The 14484-nt window shown below is 39.9% G+C and overlaps 1 protein-coding gene, 1 non-coding gene and 1 pseudogene across 2 annotated transcripts in view; 2 read left to right on the top strand and 1 right to left on the bottom strand.

Annotated features, from left to right (window-relative positions):
* Window positions 1–11139, top strand: part of LOC125359901 (olfactory receptor 2B11) — a 50423-nt gene extending 39284 nt beyond the window's left edge. The window contains exon 2 of the mRNA XM_048357765.1: window positions 10166–11139. Coding sequence (XP_048213722.1) covers window positions 10186–11139 — 954 coding nt within the window. The 5' untranslated portion in view covers window positions 10166–10185. The remainder of the gene's footprint in view (window positions 1–10165) is intronic.
* Window positions 4012–4574, top strand: LOC125359902 (annotated as a pseudogene).
* Window positions 11140–11853: 714 nt separating the features above from the next.
* Window positions 11854–11960, bottom strand: LOC125360315. The gene has a single exon (XR_007212705.1). It is a non-coding gene; the product is annotated as a U6 spliceosomal RNA (small nuclear RNA).
* Window positions 11961–14484: the final 2524 nt, after the last annotated feature.

The following is a 14484-nucleotide window of genomic DNA, read 5'->3' as shown; positions in this document are numbered from 1 at the left end:
ACTCAAAAAGACAAAGAAGGGGCTGGGGGTATGGCCTAGTGGCAAGAGTGACTGCCTCATATGCATGAGGCCCTGGGTTCGATTCCCCAGCACCACATATACAGAAAATGGCCAGAAGGGGCGCTGTGGCTCAAGTGGCAGAGTGCTAGCCTTGAGCAAAAAGAAGCCAGGGACAGCGCTCAGGCCCTGAGTCCAAGCCCCAGGACTGGCCAAAAAAAAAAAAAAAAGACAAAGAAGGACACTACATATTAATACAAGGAAAAATCCAGAATCAAGAAATCACGGTGATAAATGTATACTCACCGAACAAAACAGGCCCTACATATGTCAAGAAAACTCTCACAGAATTACAGAACAAGATAGACGCAAACACAATCATAGTGGGTGACTTTAATACCCCTCTCTCCCCAAGAGACAGATCCAACACCCAGAGGATTAATAAGGGAGCTGAGGACCTAAATAACACCATTTCCCAAATGGATCTAACAGACCTATATAGAACCTTCCACCTTACAGAGACCCAACACACCTTCTTTTCAGCAGCCCATGGATCATATTCCAAAATAGACCACGTCATAGCCCACACAAAGAAACTCAACAAATACAAAAGTATTGATGTCATCCCATGTATTATATCTGATCACAGTGGATTAAAGGTAACCCTTAACAACAAAGGATACTACAGAGGCTATACACACTGGGAGGCTAAACCCCATGCGGCTATCCAACACTTGGGCCACAGACCAAATTAAAGATGAAATCAATGAATTCATAAGCCACAATGACAATGAAAACACATCACAAAGAAACCTATGGGACACAGCTAAGGCAGTACTGAGGGGCAAGATCATTTCCCTTAGCACTCACATTAAAAGAATGGAAGCAGAGCAGGTGAATAACCTCACAATGAAACTAAAACAACTGGAGAAACAAGAAATGACAGAATCTAAACCGACTAGGAGGGGAGAGATCACAAAGATTAAAGAAGAGATAAATCTGATTGAAAATAGAAAGACCATTCAACAAATAAATAAGACTAAAAGCTGGTTCTTTGAAAAAATAAACAAAATTGACAGACCCCTTGCAAGATTTCCAAAAATAGAAGAGAAGAGACTCATATACGTAAAATCAAGGACTCCACCGGAAAAATTACAACAAGTACACACGATATTCAAACAATCATAAGGAGCTATTTCCAAAACCTCTACTCAGCAAAAAACAATAATTTTACAGAAATGGATCAATTCTTAGAGAAGTAGAAACTGCCCAAACTGAACCAAGAAGAAATAAATCAACTAAATAAACCAATAACTTACGGTGAGATACAGGAGGTAATCAAGAACCCCCCTACTAAGAAAAGCCCAGGCCTAGATGGATTCACCAACGAATTCTACAAAACCTTTAGTGAGGAGCTAATACCAATACTCCTCAAACTCTTCCGCAAAATAGAAACAGAGGGAGAAATCCCAAACTCATTCTATGAAGCTAATATCATACTCATTCCCAAACCAGGCAAAGACCCAACAAAAAAAGAGAACTACAGACCAATATCACTAATGAACACAGAAGGCAAAGCTCCTCAATAAAATATTAGCTAACAGGATCCAGAAACTGATCAAGAAAATCATACATCATGACCAAGTAGGCTTCATCCCACAGTCACAAGGATGGTTCAACATCCGTAAATCAATCAACATAATTCACCACATAAACAGATCTAAAATTAAGAATTACATGGTTATCTCAGTCGATGCCCAAAAAGCCTTTGACAAAATACAACTTCCATACCTATTAAAAGCCTTGAAGAGAACAGGAATAGATGGAACATTCCTCAAAACAATAAAAGCCATATACAACAGACCAACTGCTAATATCACATTAAATGGAGAGAAACTTAAATCATTCCCCCTAAACTCAGGAACAAGACAAGGATGCCCACTCTCCCCACTTCTGTTCAACATAGTGCTGGAATCCCTAGCCATAGCAATAAGGCAAGAGGAGGACATCAAAGGGATCCACATCAGCAAGGAAGAAATCAAGTTATCCCTATTCACAGACGACATGATCTTATATCTGAAGGACCCAAAAAACTCAGTACCCAAACTCCTACACCTAATAAACCAATTTGGCAAAGTAGCAGGATACAAAATCAATCCACAAAAGTCAGCAGCTTTTCTGTACACCAGCAATAGACAAACAGAAAAGGAAATTATGGAAACAATTCCATTTACAGTAGCCAAAAAAAGAATAAAGTACCTAGGGATCAACTTAACCAAGGACGTGACGGACCTATTTAATGAAAACTACAAAAATCTAATAAGGGAAATCAAAGAAGACACAAGGAGATGGAAAGACCTCCCATGCTCATGGGTAGGCAGAATCAATATAGTGAAAATGGCCATATTGCCCAAATTGTTATACAAATTCAATGCAATACCTATCAAAATCCCAGCCACATTCTTCACTGAAATAGAGAAACCAATCCATAAATTCATATGGAACAGCAAAAAAACTAGAATAGCCAAAGCAATTCTAGGCAAAAAAAGCAGTGCAGGAGGTATCACAATACCTGACTTCAAGCTCTACTACAAGACCATCATAACAAAAACAGCATGGTATTGGTATAAAAACAAACCGGAAGACCAATGGATCAGAATTGAAGATCCAGAAATAAAACCGCACTCTTACAGCCAACTGATATTCGACAAAGGAGCGAAAGACATACAATGGAATAAACATAGCCTCTTCAACTACTGGTGCTGGGAGAACTGGGCAGCCATATGCAGAAAACTCAAAGTAGACCCAAGCCTATCACCATGCACCAAGATCAACTCAAAATGGATCAAGGACCTCAATATCAGACCTGAATCCTTGAAACTACTGAAGGACAGAGTAGGAAAGACACTAGAACTTATAGGCACAGGAAGGAACTTCCTGAATAGAGTCCCAGGGGCACAACAAATAGGGGAAAGACTCGACAAATGGGACTACTACAAATTAAAAAGTTTCTTCACAGCTAAGGACATAGCCACCAAAATAGAAAGACACCCAACGAAATGGGAAAGGATCTTTTCCAGCACAGCAACAGACAAAGGCCTGATATCTGTCATCTACAGAGAACTCAAAAAACTAAGCCCCTCCAAGCCCAATAAACCTATTAGGAAATGGGCAAAAGAGCTAAAGAGAGACTTCACAAGAGAAGAAATAAAAATGGCAAAGAAACACATGAGGAAATGCTCAACATCCCTGGTAGTAAAGGAAATGCAAATAAAAACAACCCTGAGATACCACCTCACCCCAGTTAGAATGGCCTATACTCTGAACTCAGGAAACAACAAATGCTGGAGGGGGTGCGGGGAAAGAGGAACCCTTCTCCATTGTTGGTGGGAGTGCAAATTAGTACAACCACTTTGGAGAACAGTATGGAGGTTTCTCAAAAAGCTCAATATAGACCTACCCTATGACCCAGCCATTCCACTCCTAGGCATCTATCCTAAACAGCAAAACCTAAGATATCAAAAAGACATTTGTACTTCCATGTTTATCACGGCACAATTCACAATGGCCAAAATATGGAAACAACCCAGATGCCCCTCCACAGACGAATGGATCCAAAAAATATGGTACTTATACACAATGGAATACTACATAGCCATTAGGAATGGTGAAATATTGTTATTCACAGGGAAATGGTCAGAACTCGAACAAATAATGTTGAGCAAGACAAGCCTAGAACACAGAAAACAAAGGGGCATGATCTCCCTGATATATGACTGTTAACAAAGGGAGATGGAGAGACAGTAGAGACCAAGTCTGTGAATACTATATATGTTCTTGATACATTGTATATTGTATATATATCTACCTGACCTAGAGAAGGGATAGAGAAACAGGACGTAAGATAGCACAAGAAATGTACACACTGCCCTACTATGTAACTGTACCCTTTTTGCACAACACCTTGCAAAAAAAATTTGTGTTCAGTTAATAAAAAAAAAAGAAAAAAAAAAGATGACCAATGAAGAACCTCTTCCTACAAAGGTTCATCTGAGTGAAACAGACTTCAAAGTTATGGCACGAGATGAGTTAATCCTAAAATGGAAACAGTATGAAGCATATGTCCAAGCTTTGGAGGGCAAGTAGACAGATCTTAACTCAAACGATGTAACTGGCTTAAGGGAGTCTGAAGAAAAACTAAAGCAGCAATAGCAGGAGTCTGCATGAAGAGAAAACATCCTTGTAATGCGACTAGCAACCAAGGAAAAGGAGATGCAAGAGTGTACTACTCAAATTCAGTACCTCAAGCAAGTCCAACAGCAGAGTGTTGCCCAACTGAGATCTACAATGGTCGACCCAGCGATCAACTTGTTTTTCCTCAAAATGAAAGGTGAACTGGAACAGACTAAAGACAAACTGGAACAAACCCAAAATGAACTGAGTGCCTGGAAGTTTACGCCTGATAGGTAAACAAATCATACTCCCCAGTCAAGACTTCCCTGACAGTGCCACTGCGAGAAAGCTGTGGTGGGTCAGCCAAGTACTCGTTTCCACACCAAGACTCAGGCTTTTTGAGCCAAAAAAAGCCACATTCCTAGACTGTCCAGTTTGTAATGGTTAATGTAAGACTTACCAGATGAACCTTGTGTTTCAGCTTTTTTCTCTTCCCCTTCCCCTTGCTTAAGAGGCCCGATATGCCATCAGACTATTCCAAAGAAGAGGCCACCTCCGAAAAATTCCCTTTCTAGAACACGTAGACACTTGAGAAATGTTTCTGTTTGAAGAAAATAGAGGGAGAAAAAGAAGTCTTAAGTCTGTGGCACAGTGTGTTTTCAGACAATTTGGAGGATTGAAAACCTAGAGATTTTTAAATCCTGAATTGAACATGTAAAATTCCTGTAAAATGTAAAAACTGGAATATTCATCGCTCTTAACCTTGAGCACAGTGACTTAGAGACACTGTATGTCAGTTTTACTGATAAGACTGTGGAATTCATTTGCTGTTGAACTACTACTGGGTTAAAAAAAATTAGGTGAATTTTGCTTTTAAAGGTTTTACTTGCTAAGAACCAACTTTGAATAGCCATCAGAGAATCAAGTAATAGATGTCAGTACAAGTAGTGCATATATTTGATTTATTAGCTTAGGATTCGGAATTCCTCAATGGAGCCTTAAATCCATGTGGTTTCAATCAATGGTTTGTTCGCTTAATGGTTTCAAAAACTGTAGATAATCTTAACAGAGGAATGTACAAACAAGGTGTGGTATCAAACTTGAGCTTTCAACTGTTTGAAGCATTATAAACATTCATTTCACAACTAGATTATATGGCTGTGATGAGATTCACTGCATTATTTTTTTTGGTGGTGAACTTAAACCCTCATCCCATCCAACAGGCACATGTTGAAAGAGCATTGTTGTTGGTGTTAATGGGGGAATGTGTTCCTTCATTGTACTTGACCCTTTTGTATTGCACTCTTGATATTAAATTAAATGTGCCTTCAAGTAAAAAAAAAAACCCTCGGTGGGGGAGGGGTGCTGGGAATATGGACTAGTGACAAGAGTGCTTGACTCATACACATGAAGCCCTGGGTTCGATTCCCCAGCACCACATATATAGAAACTGGCCAGAAGTGTGTCTGTGACTCAAGTGGCAGAGTGCTACCCTTGAGCAAAAAGAAGCTAGAGACAGTGCTCAGGCTCTAAGTTCAAGGCCCAGGATGGGGGGGAAAAAAAGGTTCAGGGAAGTCAAATGGAGCCCTACCCCACTGCACCATCATGACTATGCTGACATCTATAGCCAGAAGCAGGAGGTGATCAAGTTAAAGCCTGGAGAGAAAAGAACCATCTGAAATGTTTCTGTTTCTGATGCTTCTACTTCTGGTTTTATTCACAGGAATGACCACCCATGAATTACAACTTGTACATCTTTATGCCTGGTCTCTGCCCATAACTGTTTTTCTCTTTCTATGTAACCAGTGGAACGGGCAGCTGAAGTTGGTCTTCTCTGCACCCATCAATATTCTGATTGCTTTGCAAACATCAATTCATTCCTCCCCAGTGCCAGATTTGGAGGGCAATAGTAATTCTTGCCAGGCACTGGTGGCTCACACCTGTAATTCTATCTACTCGGGAAACTCAAATCTGAGGATTACAGCCCAGGCCAAAAGAGTTGTAAGATTCTTATATCCAATTAACTAAAAAAAAAAAAAAGCTGTAATTGGACATGTGGTTCAAATAGAGCACCAGCATGTGTGTGTGAGTGTGTGTGTGCACGCATGCGTGCACACGTGCACACTCACATGCACATTGATCCTGGGCTTGAACTCAGGCCCTTGGAACTGACCCTGAGCTTTTCGATTTCAGGGGAAGGGGGCAGGATGGAGGGACAGGGGCAGTTAATTGGACATAAGAGTCTCACAGGGAATGCCCAGGCTTACTTCAAACTGTGAGTCCCAGGACGTAGTAGCCTCCTGACATGAGCTTACAGACATGAGCTTAAAGGGCCCGTTTTGAAAGAAAAAGCTAAACAAGAATGCAAAGCTCTGATTTCAAACCCAGTGCTGGTACACACAAAAATATAGAAATTCTTCTTATATTTTGCAGATGATATAAGTGAGGTTTGGAGAAGTTAGGTGACCTTCCCAGAGGCTCACAAATTCTGCAGTGATAAACTTGGATACTGGAAGTCAGTTCAGGCCTCAAGTACTAACTGAACCACACACTGAAACTCCACTATGAGTTAACAGTGCTTCCTTCCTCAACCTTAACAGGTAAAATATAAAATAAAAAGTCTCATGCTTTTTTATGTCTCCATTTCCTCTGGTCTTGTAGGATCTACCCATTAATTACAAGTAGTTCAAGTTCACATAGTGCCTCAATTATCAGACAACCCCTTAGACACTAATTAAATAAAACATCCGGGATAACATCCCAGCCAGTGGAGAACAAGCTTTTACTCTCAGTGTCTGGGGAAAAAGAACAGAGTTCTCCTAGAAACAGTGGAGAAGATAAGGTCAAGCTTAACCTGAGGACAGTTTTGAAATGGGTAGGAAGCAGGTCATTGAATGGCTTATTGTGTTCCTCAGAAGTCAGCTCTACTATATAAATGTGTCTATTTGCTCCACCATCTCCAAGTGTCTACCGCACCAGGTAGAAAAAATCTGCAGACCTGAGGCCCCAGGAAAACCCAGAAATCCCTGAGGCTTCCCAGAAGAACTGCAGCAAGGAAATTCAACTCAACTTCTAGAATGAGTTCTCTACACCTTCCAAGGTCAGGTAAGGGCAAAGTCCCAATAGCCTCATCAGAGCACCAACAAGTGGCATTTTCCTAACATGCTCCACAAGGGTAATGATTCCATCTTCCAACAGACCGACCTCAGGCTGTTCCATCTCTAAGCTGAGTCCTCTGTAGAAACCAGAGGTGCATCAAGAGAAATCCTCAATGGATATCCTTGGCTCTGGACAAACAAAAATCTTCATTATGGAGTAGTGGGACTTGCATTTCAGTTTTTTTGGGGGGAGGGTTTTTTTAATAATTATTTATTGTCAAAGTGATGTACAGAGGGGTTACAGTTTCATACGTAAGGCTATTGCATTTTGTTTTTGCACTATTTTCTTTCATATAATATTATGGGTAGAAGCTAAAATTTGAATGTGAAAGTTTTTTCATCTAGCCCAGACAGAGATCTGAGGATAGCCATTTGAAGGCCAGCCCAGGCTGGAAAGTCATGAGACTCATCTCCAATTAAACACCAAAAAAAACCAGAAATGGAGCTGTGGCTCAAGAGGTAGAACACCAGACTTGAAAAGGAATAGTAAAAGGACAGTACAAGTCCCTGAGTTCAAGCCCCAGGGCCACCACAAAAGATAAAATAATTAAGTAATTTTAATAAGTGCTAAGCCTCATTTTGCAGCTTGAATGTGTTAAAACAAATTTTGAATAGTCAGAGACAAAATTCCATTTGCAAAACTAATCTCTTTAAGTACGCTTAATAGAACAGTGGGGGAAATATTCACAAGAATATTGGGAACATTACAGCAAACAGTATGCACTTTCACACTACTGAAGAAAAAGAGAAATTTGCATTTAACCACTTAAAGTTTAGGATTGGAGTTACTTTCAAATGAGAAATGAGTACTTAGGATATCAACTGATGGGAGTTGGCTTGTTGCGATCTCTAAATTAAATAGATCTCTATAAATTTTACAGTCTTTGGGGAAAGCACCAAATCAATAATTTTGAGAGGGGGAAAAAGTTCCATAAATTGCTTGTATGAAGGATTTATTTTCAGGTTTATCAATGAATGTAGTACTCCCACTAGAACTCCCAGAGATTAAGAGTAGGAGGTGGGAAGCTAATGGAGATCCATAGAAAAGCCACAAATCAGCAGTGGCAGTGCCATTGTTTCTTGATGGCAGTGGTGCCCACACATTAAATTCACTGTGTTTCCTATCCCTAAGAGATAACAGCTGCTTTGTAAAAAGTCTACCTGGAATCAGTATGAGAGAGTTGTTAGCACTAGACTCATCTCTAAGGCCATCTTATTTTTTATTAAACCCCAAGGGTTATTTCCCATACTGTACAAGAGCTCTCTTCTTTGTTCAAAATTCTATGCTTATAAACAGATATGTCTTTTAGGCCTAGCTTACGCATATGAGTAAAAACATACAAAGTTTTGTTTTTTGAACTTGGCTTGTCTCACTCAATATGTTTTCTTTATAGTTGTATAATAGTTCATAATATGTATGTGTGGACACACATATAATCTCTTTATTCATCTGTTTAAAGTGCCTCGGTTGATTGCATTGTTTGGTTACTGTGAACAACATAGCAATAAACATGAGTACACAGGTATCTTTCTGGTATATAGGTTTACATTCCTTTTGATATATGTTCAATACAGGTATGATAGGATCATAAAAGAGATCTGCTTTTATTTGTTTGGTTGGTTTTGTTTTTTTGCCAGTCCTGGGGGTTGAACTCAGGGCCTGAGCACTGTCCCTGGCTTCGTTTTGCTCAAGGCTAGCAATCTTCCACTTGAGCCACAGCACCACTTCTGGCTTTTTCTATATATGTGGTGCTGAGGAATCAAACCCAGGGCTTCATGTATACGAGACGAGCACTTTACCACTAGGCCATATTCCCAGCCCCAAGTTCTGCTTTTAGTCTTTGGAAAAACCTATATTGATTTCCAAACTGGCTGCAATTCCCACCAAGAGTGTATGAAGCTTCCTATTTCTCTGCTTCTTCATGAGCATTTGTTGTTGTTTGTTTTCCTCATGGCTGCCATTCTAATGAGTGAAATGGAATGTGTGTGTGTTTAATATAAATACATACTTATTTATATAAACATAGAGGATAAGCAAACAGAGAGGAGATGGGGAAGAGAGAGAAAAAAGAAAGAGGGTGATTGTGTAGCATATTGCAAGTATATATGAAAATAGCACATAAAGAAACTCAATGACAGCAAGTGATTAAAAAGAGGTGGGTCAAACAAAGAAAAATAAATTCTGCCCATGAATGGGTAATATAGGAAGACATTGTGCTAACAAGAAGGATAAAGGAAGTTGAATACTGTCAAAATAGATTATTTACAACTATGAAAATGGAACATTAAAACCTGCTGGAATTGTTTAGGGAAGAGGGAAGGGGGCAAAGAGAGTGATACCAAGAGATTGATTGGATTAAAGTATAAATGTGTGTGGAAATATAACAATGAAATTCCCCATATATAAGTAATGTAAGCTAATAAAAACTAATGGAAAGAAGAAAATAAGGTAGAAGGTCATGGGGGAAGGGTTGTGGAAGGGTCAACTCAGGGAATGAAATATTTAAAATTAACATTCATACGAGATGCATCACATAAAGACCTTTATCATCCCCAAGATTCTGAAATTGAAGTAAATTTTGTTTTCATCATTTTAACAGGTGCAGAAAGTGACATTTTGAGAGATTAAAAGGTTTAGTAGAAATCACAGAAGGAAAGGGGAAATGAAGAATTGCGTCTGCTATACTGACTTTTGCTTCTAACTCCTCCACATCCCAGTGTCTTGACAGAGGTAAAGAAGGTGAGACAGGGTTGGAAATAAGAAAAGGAAGACTTTGGCATCCGAAAATGATTTCACTCTTTACCTCAGGAGTTATTTATTTGCACTTTCTTGACAGCTACCAGAAGATGCCTCAGCATGAGAAGTGACAACCAGAGCTCCTTGGGGGATCCCATTACAGATTTCATTCTTCTGGGTGTTTCTGAACAACCATGGCTGGAACTCCCTCTCTTTGTGGTCCTCCTGGTGTCCTATGTTCTGGCAATGTTGGGAAACATTTCCATCATGCTGGTGTCCCGCCTGGACCCCCAACTCCACAGCCCCATGTACATCTTCCTCAGCCACCTGTCCTTCCTGGACCTCTGCTACACCACCACCACCGTCCCCCAGATGCTGTTCAACATGGGCAGCTCCAAGAAGACCATCAGCTATGGAGGCTGCACAGTGCAGTATGCAATTTTCCACTGGTTGGGGTGCACTGAATGCATTGTCTTGGCCGCTATGGCCCTGGATCGCTATGTGGCCATCTGTGAGCCCCTCCGGTATGCCATTATCATGCACCGCTCTCTCTGCCAGCAGCTGGTAGCTGTGGCCTGGCTCAGTGGCTTTGGAAACTCTCTTGTTCAAGTGGTCCTAACTGTGCAGTTGCCTTTCTGTGGGCAGAAGGTGCTAAACAACTTCTTTTGTGAGGTGCCAGCCATGATCAAGTTGTCCTGTGCCGACACCACTGTGAACGATGCCACATTAGCGGTGCTGGTGGCCTTCTTTGTGCTTGTGCCCCTAGCTCTCATCCTTCTCTCCTATGGCTTCATTGCTCGTGCTGTGCTCAGGATCCAGTCCTCTAAGGGAAGGCATAAGGCCTTTGGGACTTGTTCTTCCCACCTGGTAGTGGTCTCTCTCTTCTATCTACCTGCCATCTACATGTACCTGCAGCCCCCATCCAGATATTCCCAGGAACAGGGCAAGTTTATCTCTCTTTTCTATTCCATAATCACCCCGACGCTGAACCCTTTCATCTATACCCTGAGGAATAAGGATGTGAAAGGAGCTCTCAGAAGACTCCTAGCAAGGATCTGGAGGCTCTGCAGATAGTGAAGATCTGAGATGTGGCTATGGCCACCTATTCAAGAACAATATGCAAGTGTATTGTTTCCTCAGAGAATCTTACATTTAATGAATTAGCAACTAAGCAGTAAGTATTTTGAGAGATTTGAGAACCTCAAAAATCCTCTATCCCAAAACATCTTACCTTTCATGTGCTCATAGTGCCTGAGAGTTCACATTTGAAGTTAAACTGGTTATAAACATGTAATTCTAAGAAGCCATATATTTTCATAGATTTAAATCACTCTGTTTATTGAATTATTTCTTTTCTACTTTTCTGCCTATTCTTCTTTTACTTTTTTCTTCATCTCCCACCATTTTTCTCTTTTTAAGATGCTTTCTCTCTCTTGCTTTTTTTTTTTTCTGTCACTGGTAGAGCTTGAACTCTGGGCCTGGGCACTGTCCCTGTACTCTTCAGCTCAAGACCAGCACTTTACCAGTTGAGCCACAACACGACTTCCAGTTTTCTGGTAGTTAATTGGAAATAAGAGTCTCACAGACTTTCCTGCCCAGGCTGGCTTTGAACTGTGATTCTCGGATCTCAGACGTGAGCCACAAGTTCCCAGTTGTTGTTTTTTACAATGGGGCTAGTTTGTTTGTTTGTTTGTTTTGTCAAGATGATGTACAGAGGGGTTACAGTTACATAGGTAAGGCAGTGGTACATTTCTTGTCAAACTTGTTACCTCCTCCCACATTTTTCTCAAAAATATGGAATACTTCATGAATTTGAGTATCATCCTTGTGCAGGGCCCATGCTAATCTTTTCTGTATCGTTCCAATTTTAGTATATGTGCTGCCGAAGCGAGCACCAGCACTGGGCTTTAAGCTGCTTTCTTCCTTTTCAATTACTCCTAGGTATGTGTAATGTGAAACTGAAACCCAGTCTTACATAAATTTTCTCCGTAGATTTAAACGCTCCCTGAATTTAATATGACATTTTCAAAATATTGTAAGAATAAGTAGATTTTTCTTTCACTTTTATGATCATAAATGACTTTTTTCTCCTATAATTCAAGTTTCTTCCTATAGAAATTTTTCTCACCACTGACTGGGTATTAATATAAATACACCTACCATGGTTATGCAGGAATGCATATTAGGTTCCATGGGTAAAAAATAAACATAGCATAATCTTTTATCTTATAAAAATGATATATTCCAGTTAAGAACACAAATTATAAACACAATCAATATTGACAATAAAACTTTTATGTATGTGTGTGCAGGTACTGGGGCTTGAACTCAGAACCTGGGCATTGTCCCTTTGCTTCTTTGCTCGAGGTTAGCACTCTACCACTTGAACCACTGCTCTTCTGGCTTTTGGGGTGGTTAATGGGAGATAAAAGTCTGAAGACTTTTCTTCCCAAGCTGGCTTCAAATCACCATCATCAGATCTCAGCCTCCTGAGTAGCTCTGGTTACAGGCATGAGCCATCGGTGCCTGGCTTGGACAACAAAATTTTAAATAAAAGTTTGAAAGCCTGTAGATGTGACTCTGTGGCACAGCACTTGCTTAGCATGCTCGAGGACCTTGGATTAAGCCACAGAACCACATGAAAAAAGTTCAAAGTAATTATTATCATTAACATTTGTAGAATTCTTCCAAGATACAGACAATATGCTAATGTTTATTGGCACCAATTTATTTAATACTCAATCCTGTGATGTGATTGCTTTTCCCATTTTCATGTGAGAACTGGATTACTAGAGGTCACAGTATTGCCCAGTTACCACCCAATGTGGTATGAACATGGATTATTCAGGGAGCCCACCTCCTTTAGTGGAAAGGCACTTGGTCACTAGCACCATATATTGGCATTTTGTTTTTCCATGTTGAAGATCCATTTGCACTTAGTTTAAGTGGTTTCATTCTGCTGCCTTCTATAGGCCAAATATCAGTATAACCAAACCCATAAAATGACAAGTATATGAGAATTAAAAAAGACTTTCTCACAGTAAAGGCAAAAGTAAAATATTATATGTATACATAGATTACATGCATATGCATACATATAACAAAGCTTCTGTAAGATCTAATTTAAGAAATATGAAAAACAGTAAGAACAATAAGATACCAAGAACATGGAAAATTTTTCCCAATGGGCTTCCATGCAGCAATCACTGCACAGTGGTTTAAAGCTCTGGCACAGATCCAAGCCACAATTCAAATCGAAGCAAAACATCACGAAGCCTAGAGAAAGGTGATCTATACATACATCAATAACATGTTATGATATAATTCTAGGGCACATTTGAGAGTATTGAGAACTGATTCTCCAAATATATATGCTCATTTAGAGATGGTCTCAAATTCTCATTTCTTGAAGTGAAACGTAGGAAATAGTGAGTTGCTTGATTACACTGTGTCTGAAATACCTGAGTCACCAAGAAATCTGTCAACCAAAGACTGACAGTGAAGGAGGCCACATCTGGGAGCTTCCACCTGCAGCTTATCATGAGCTAGGCTTTCAGCCAGTTCTGCCACATGTAAATGGAGCTATCTTGGATTCTCCTGATTAGTCATCTGCCATTTAATACCACCCAGTGACCTCAGAAGACAAGGAACAGAAGAATTGCCCAGCTAAAATTTGGTCAATTCCTATTTGGTGTTGGTGTCATTTGCCAACTGGCAAAGATAGCTAGAAAAGGGGATCACTTAAAATACTAAACACCAAGCTATGTGATTCCACAGGGAAAACACCATGAAATTCCCAGAAGCTTCAGTAGCACTCAAAGCTGCATGGGGATATATTTACATAATTCAACTGGCAAGTAAGTTAAAGCATGTTTGCATCCTAACAAACTGATATGTAGAAGATAGAACAAAGGTGGATAGATTTTATAATGAAATTCAAAACTTCAAACATTGTGTATGGTTTTGGTGATTTGTGCTTTTATAACTACTTGCAAAAAACTGAGAGAATCACTGATGACAACAAATGTTAGACTGTGTGTTCTTGGGGTAGTCCTTCTAATGTACTATTTTCCTCCAAGAAAACTGTAGAAACATATCGGCCTGAAATGTGAATATAGTCAGGCTTCTTTGGACTTTCGTGATCTTGAGTATTAAATGTTGCCATTTGAGAGAAGAACTATGATGCTTAACAGTCATTCATTTCATGCTCCAGTCAAAATAAACTTGTCTAGCTGCGGGGTTTGTTCAGTGGTAGAGTACTTATGCATGCACAGACCCCTCCAATATATCCTCCCACTACATTCCCAGCCCAGGATCAGAGTTTGAAGCCAGCCAATAAGAAAAGTCCATGAGACTCTTATCTACAGTTAAGTCAGAAATAGAGCTGTGGCTCAATTGGTAGAGCTTCAGTTTTCAGAA

This window comes from Perognathus longimembris, chromosome 11 (genome assembly GCF_023159225.1).
Source record: "Perognathus longimembris pacificus isolate PPM17 chromosome 11, ASM2315922v1, whole genome shotgun sequence".
Lineage (NCBI taxonomy): Eukaryota > Metazoa > Chordata > Mammalia > Rodentia > Heteromyidae > Perognathus > Perognathus longimembris.
This window is presented reverse-complemented; position numbering and strand designations above follow the sequence as displayed.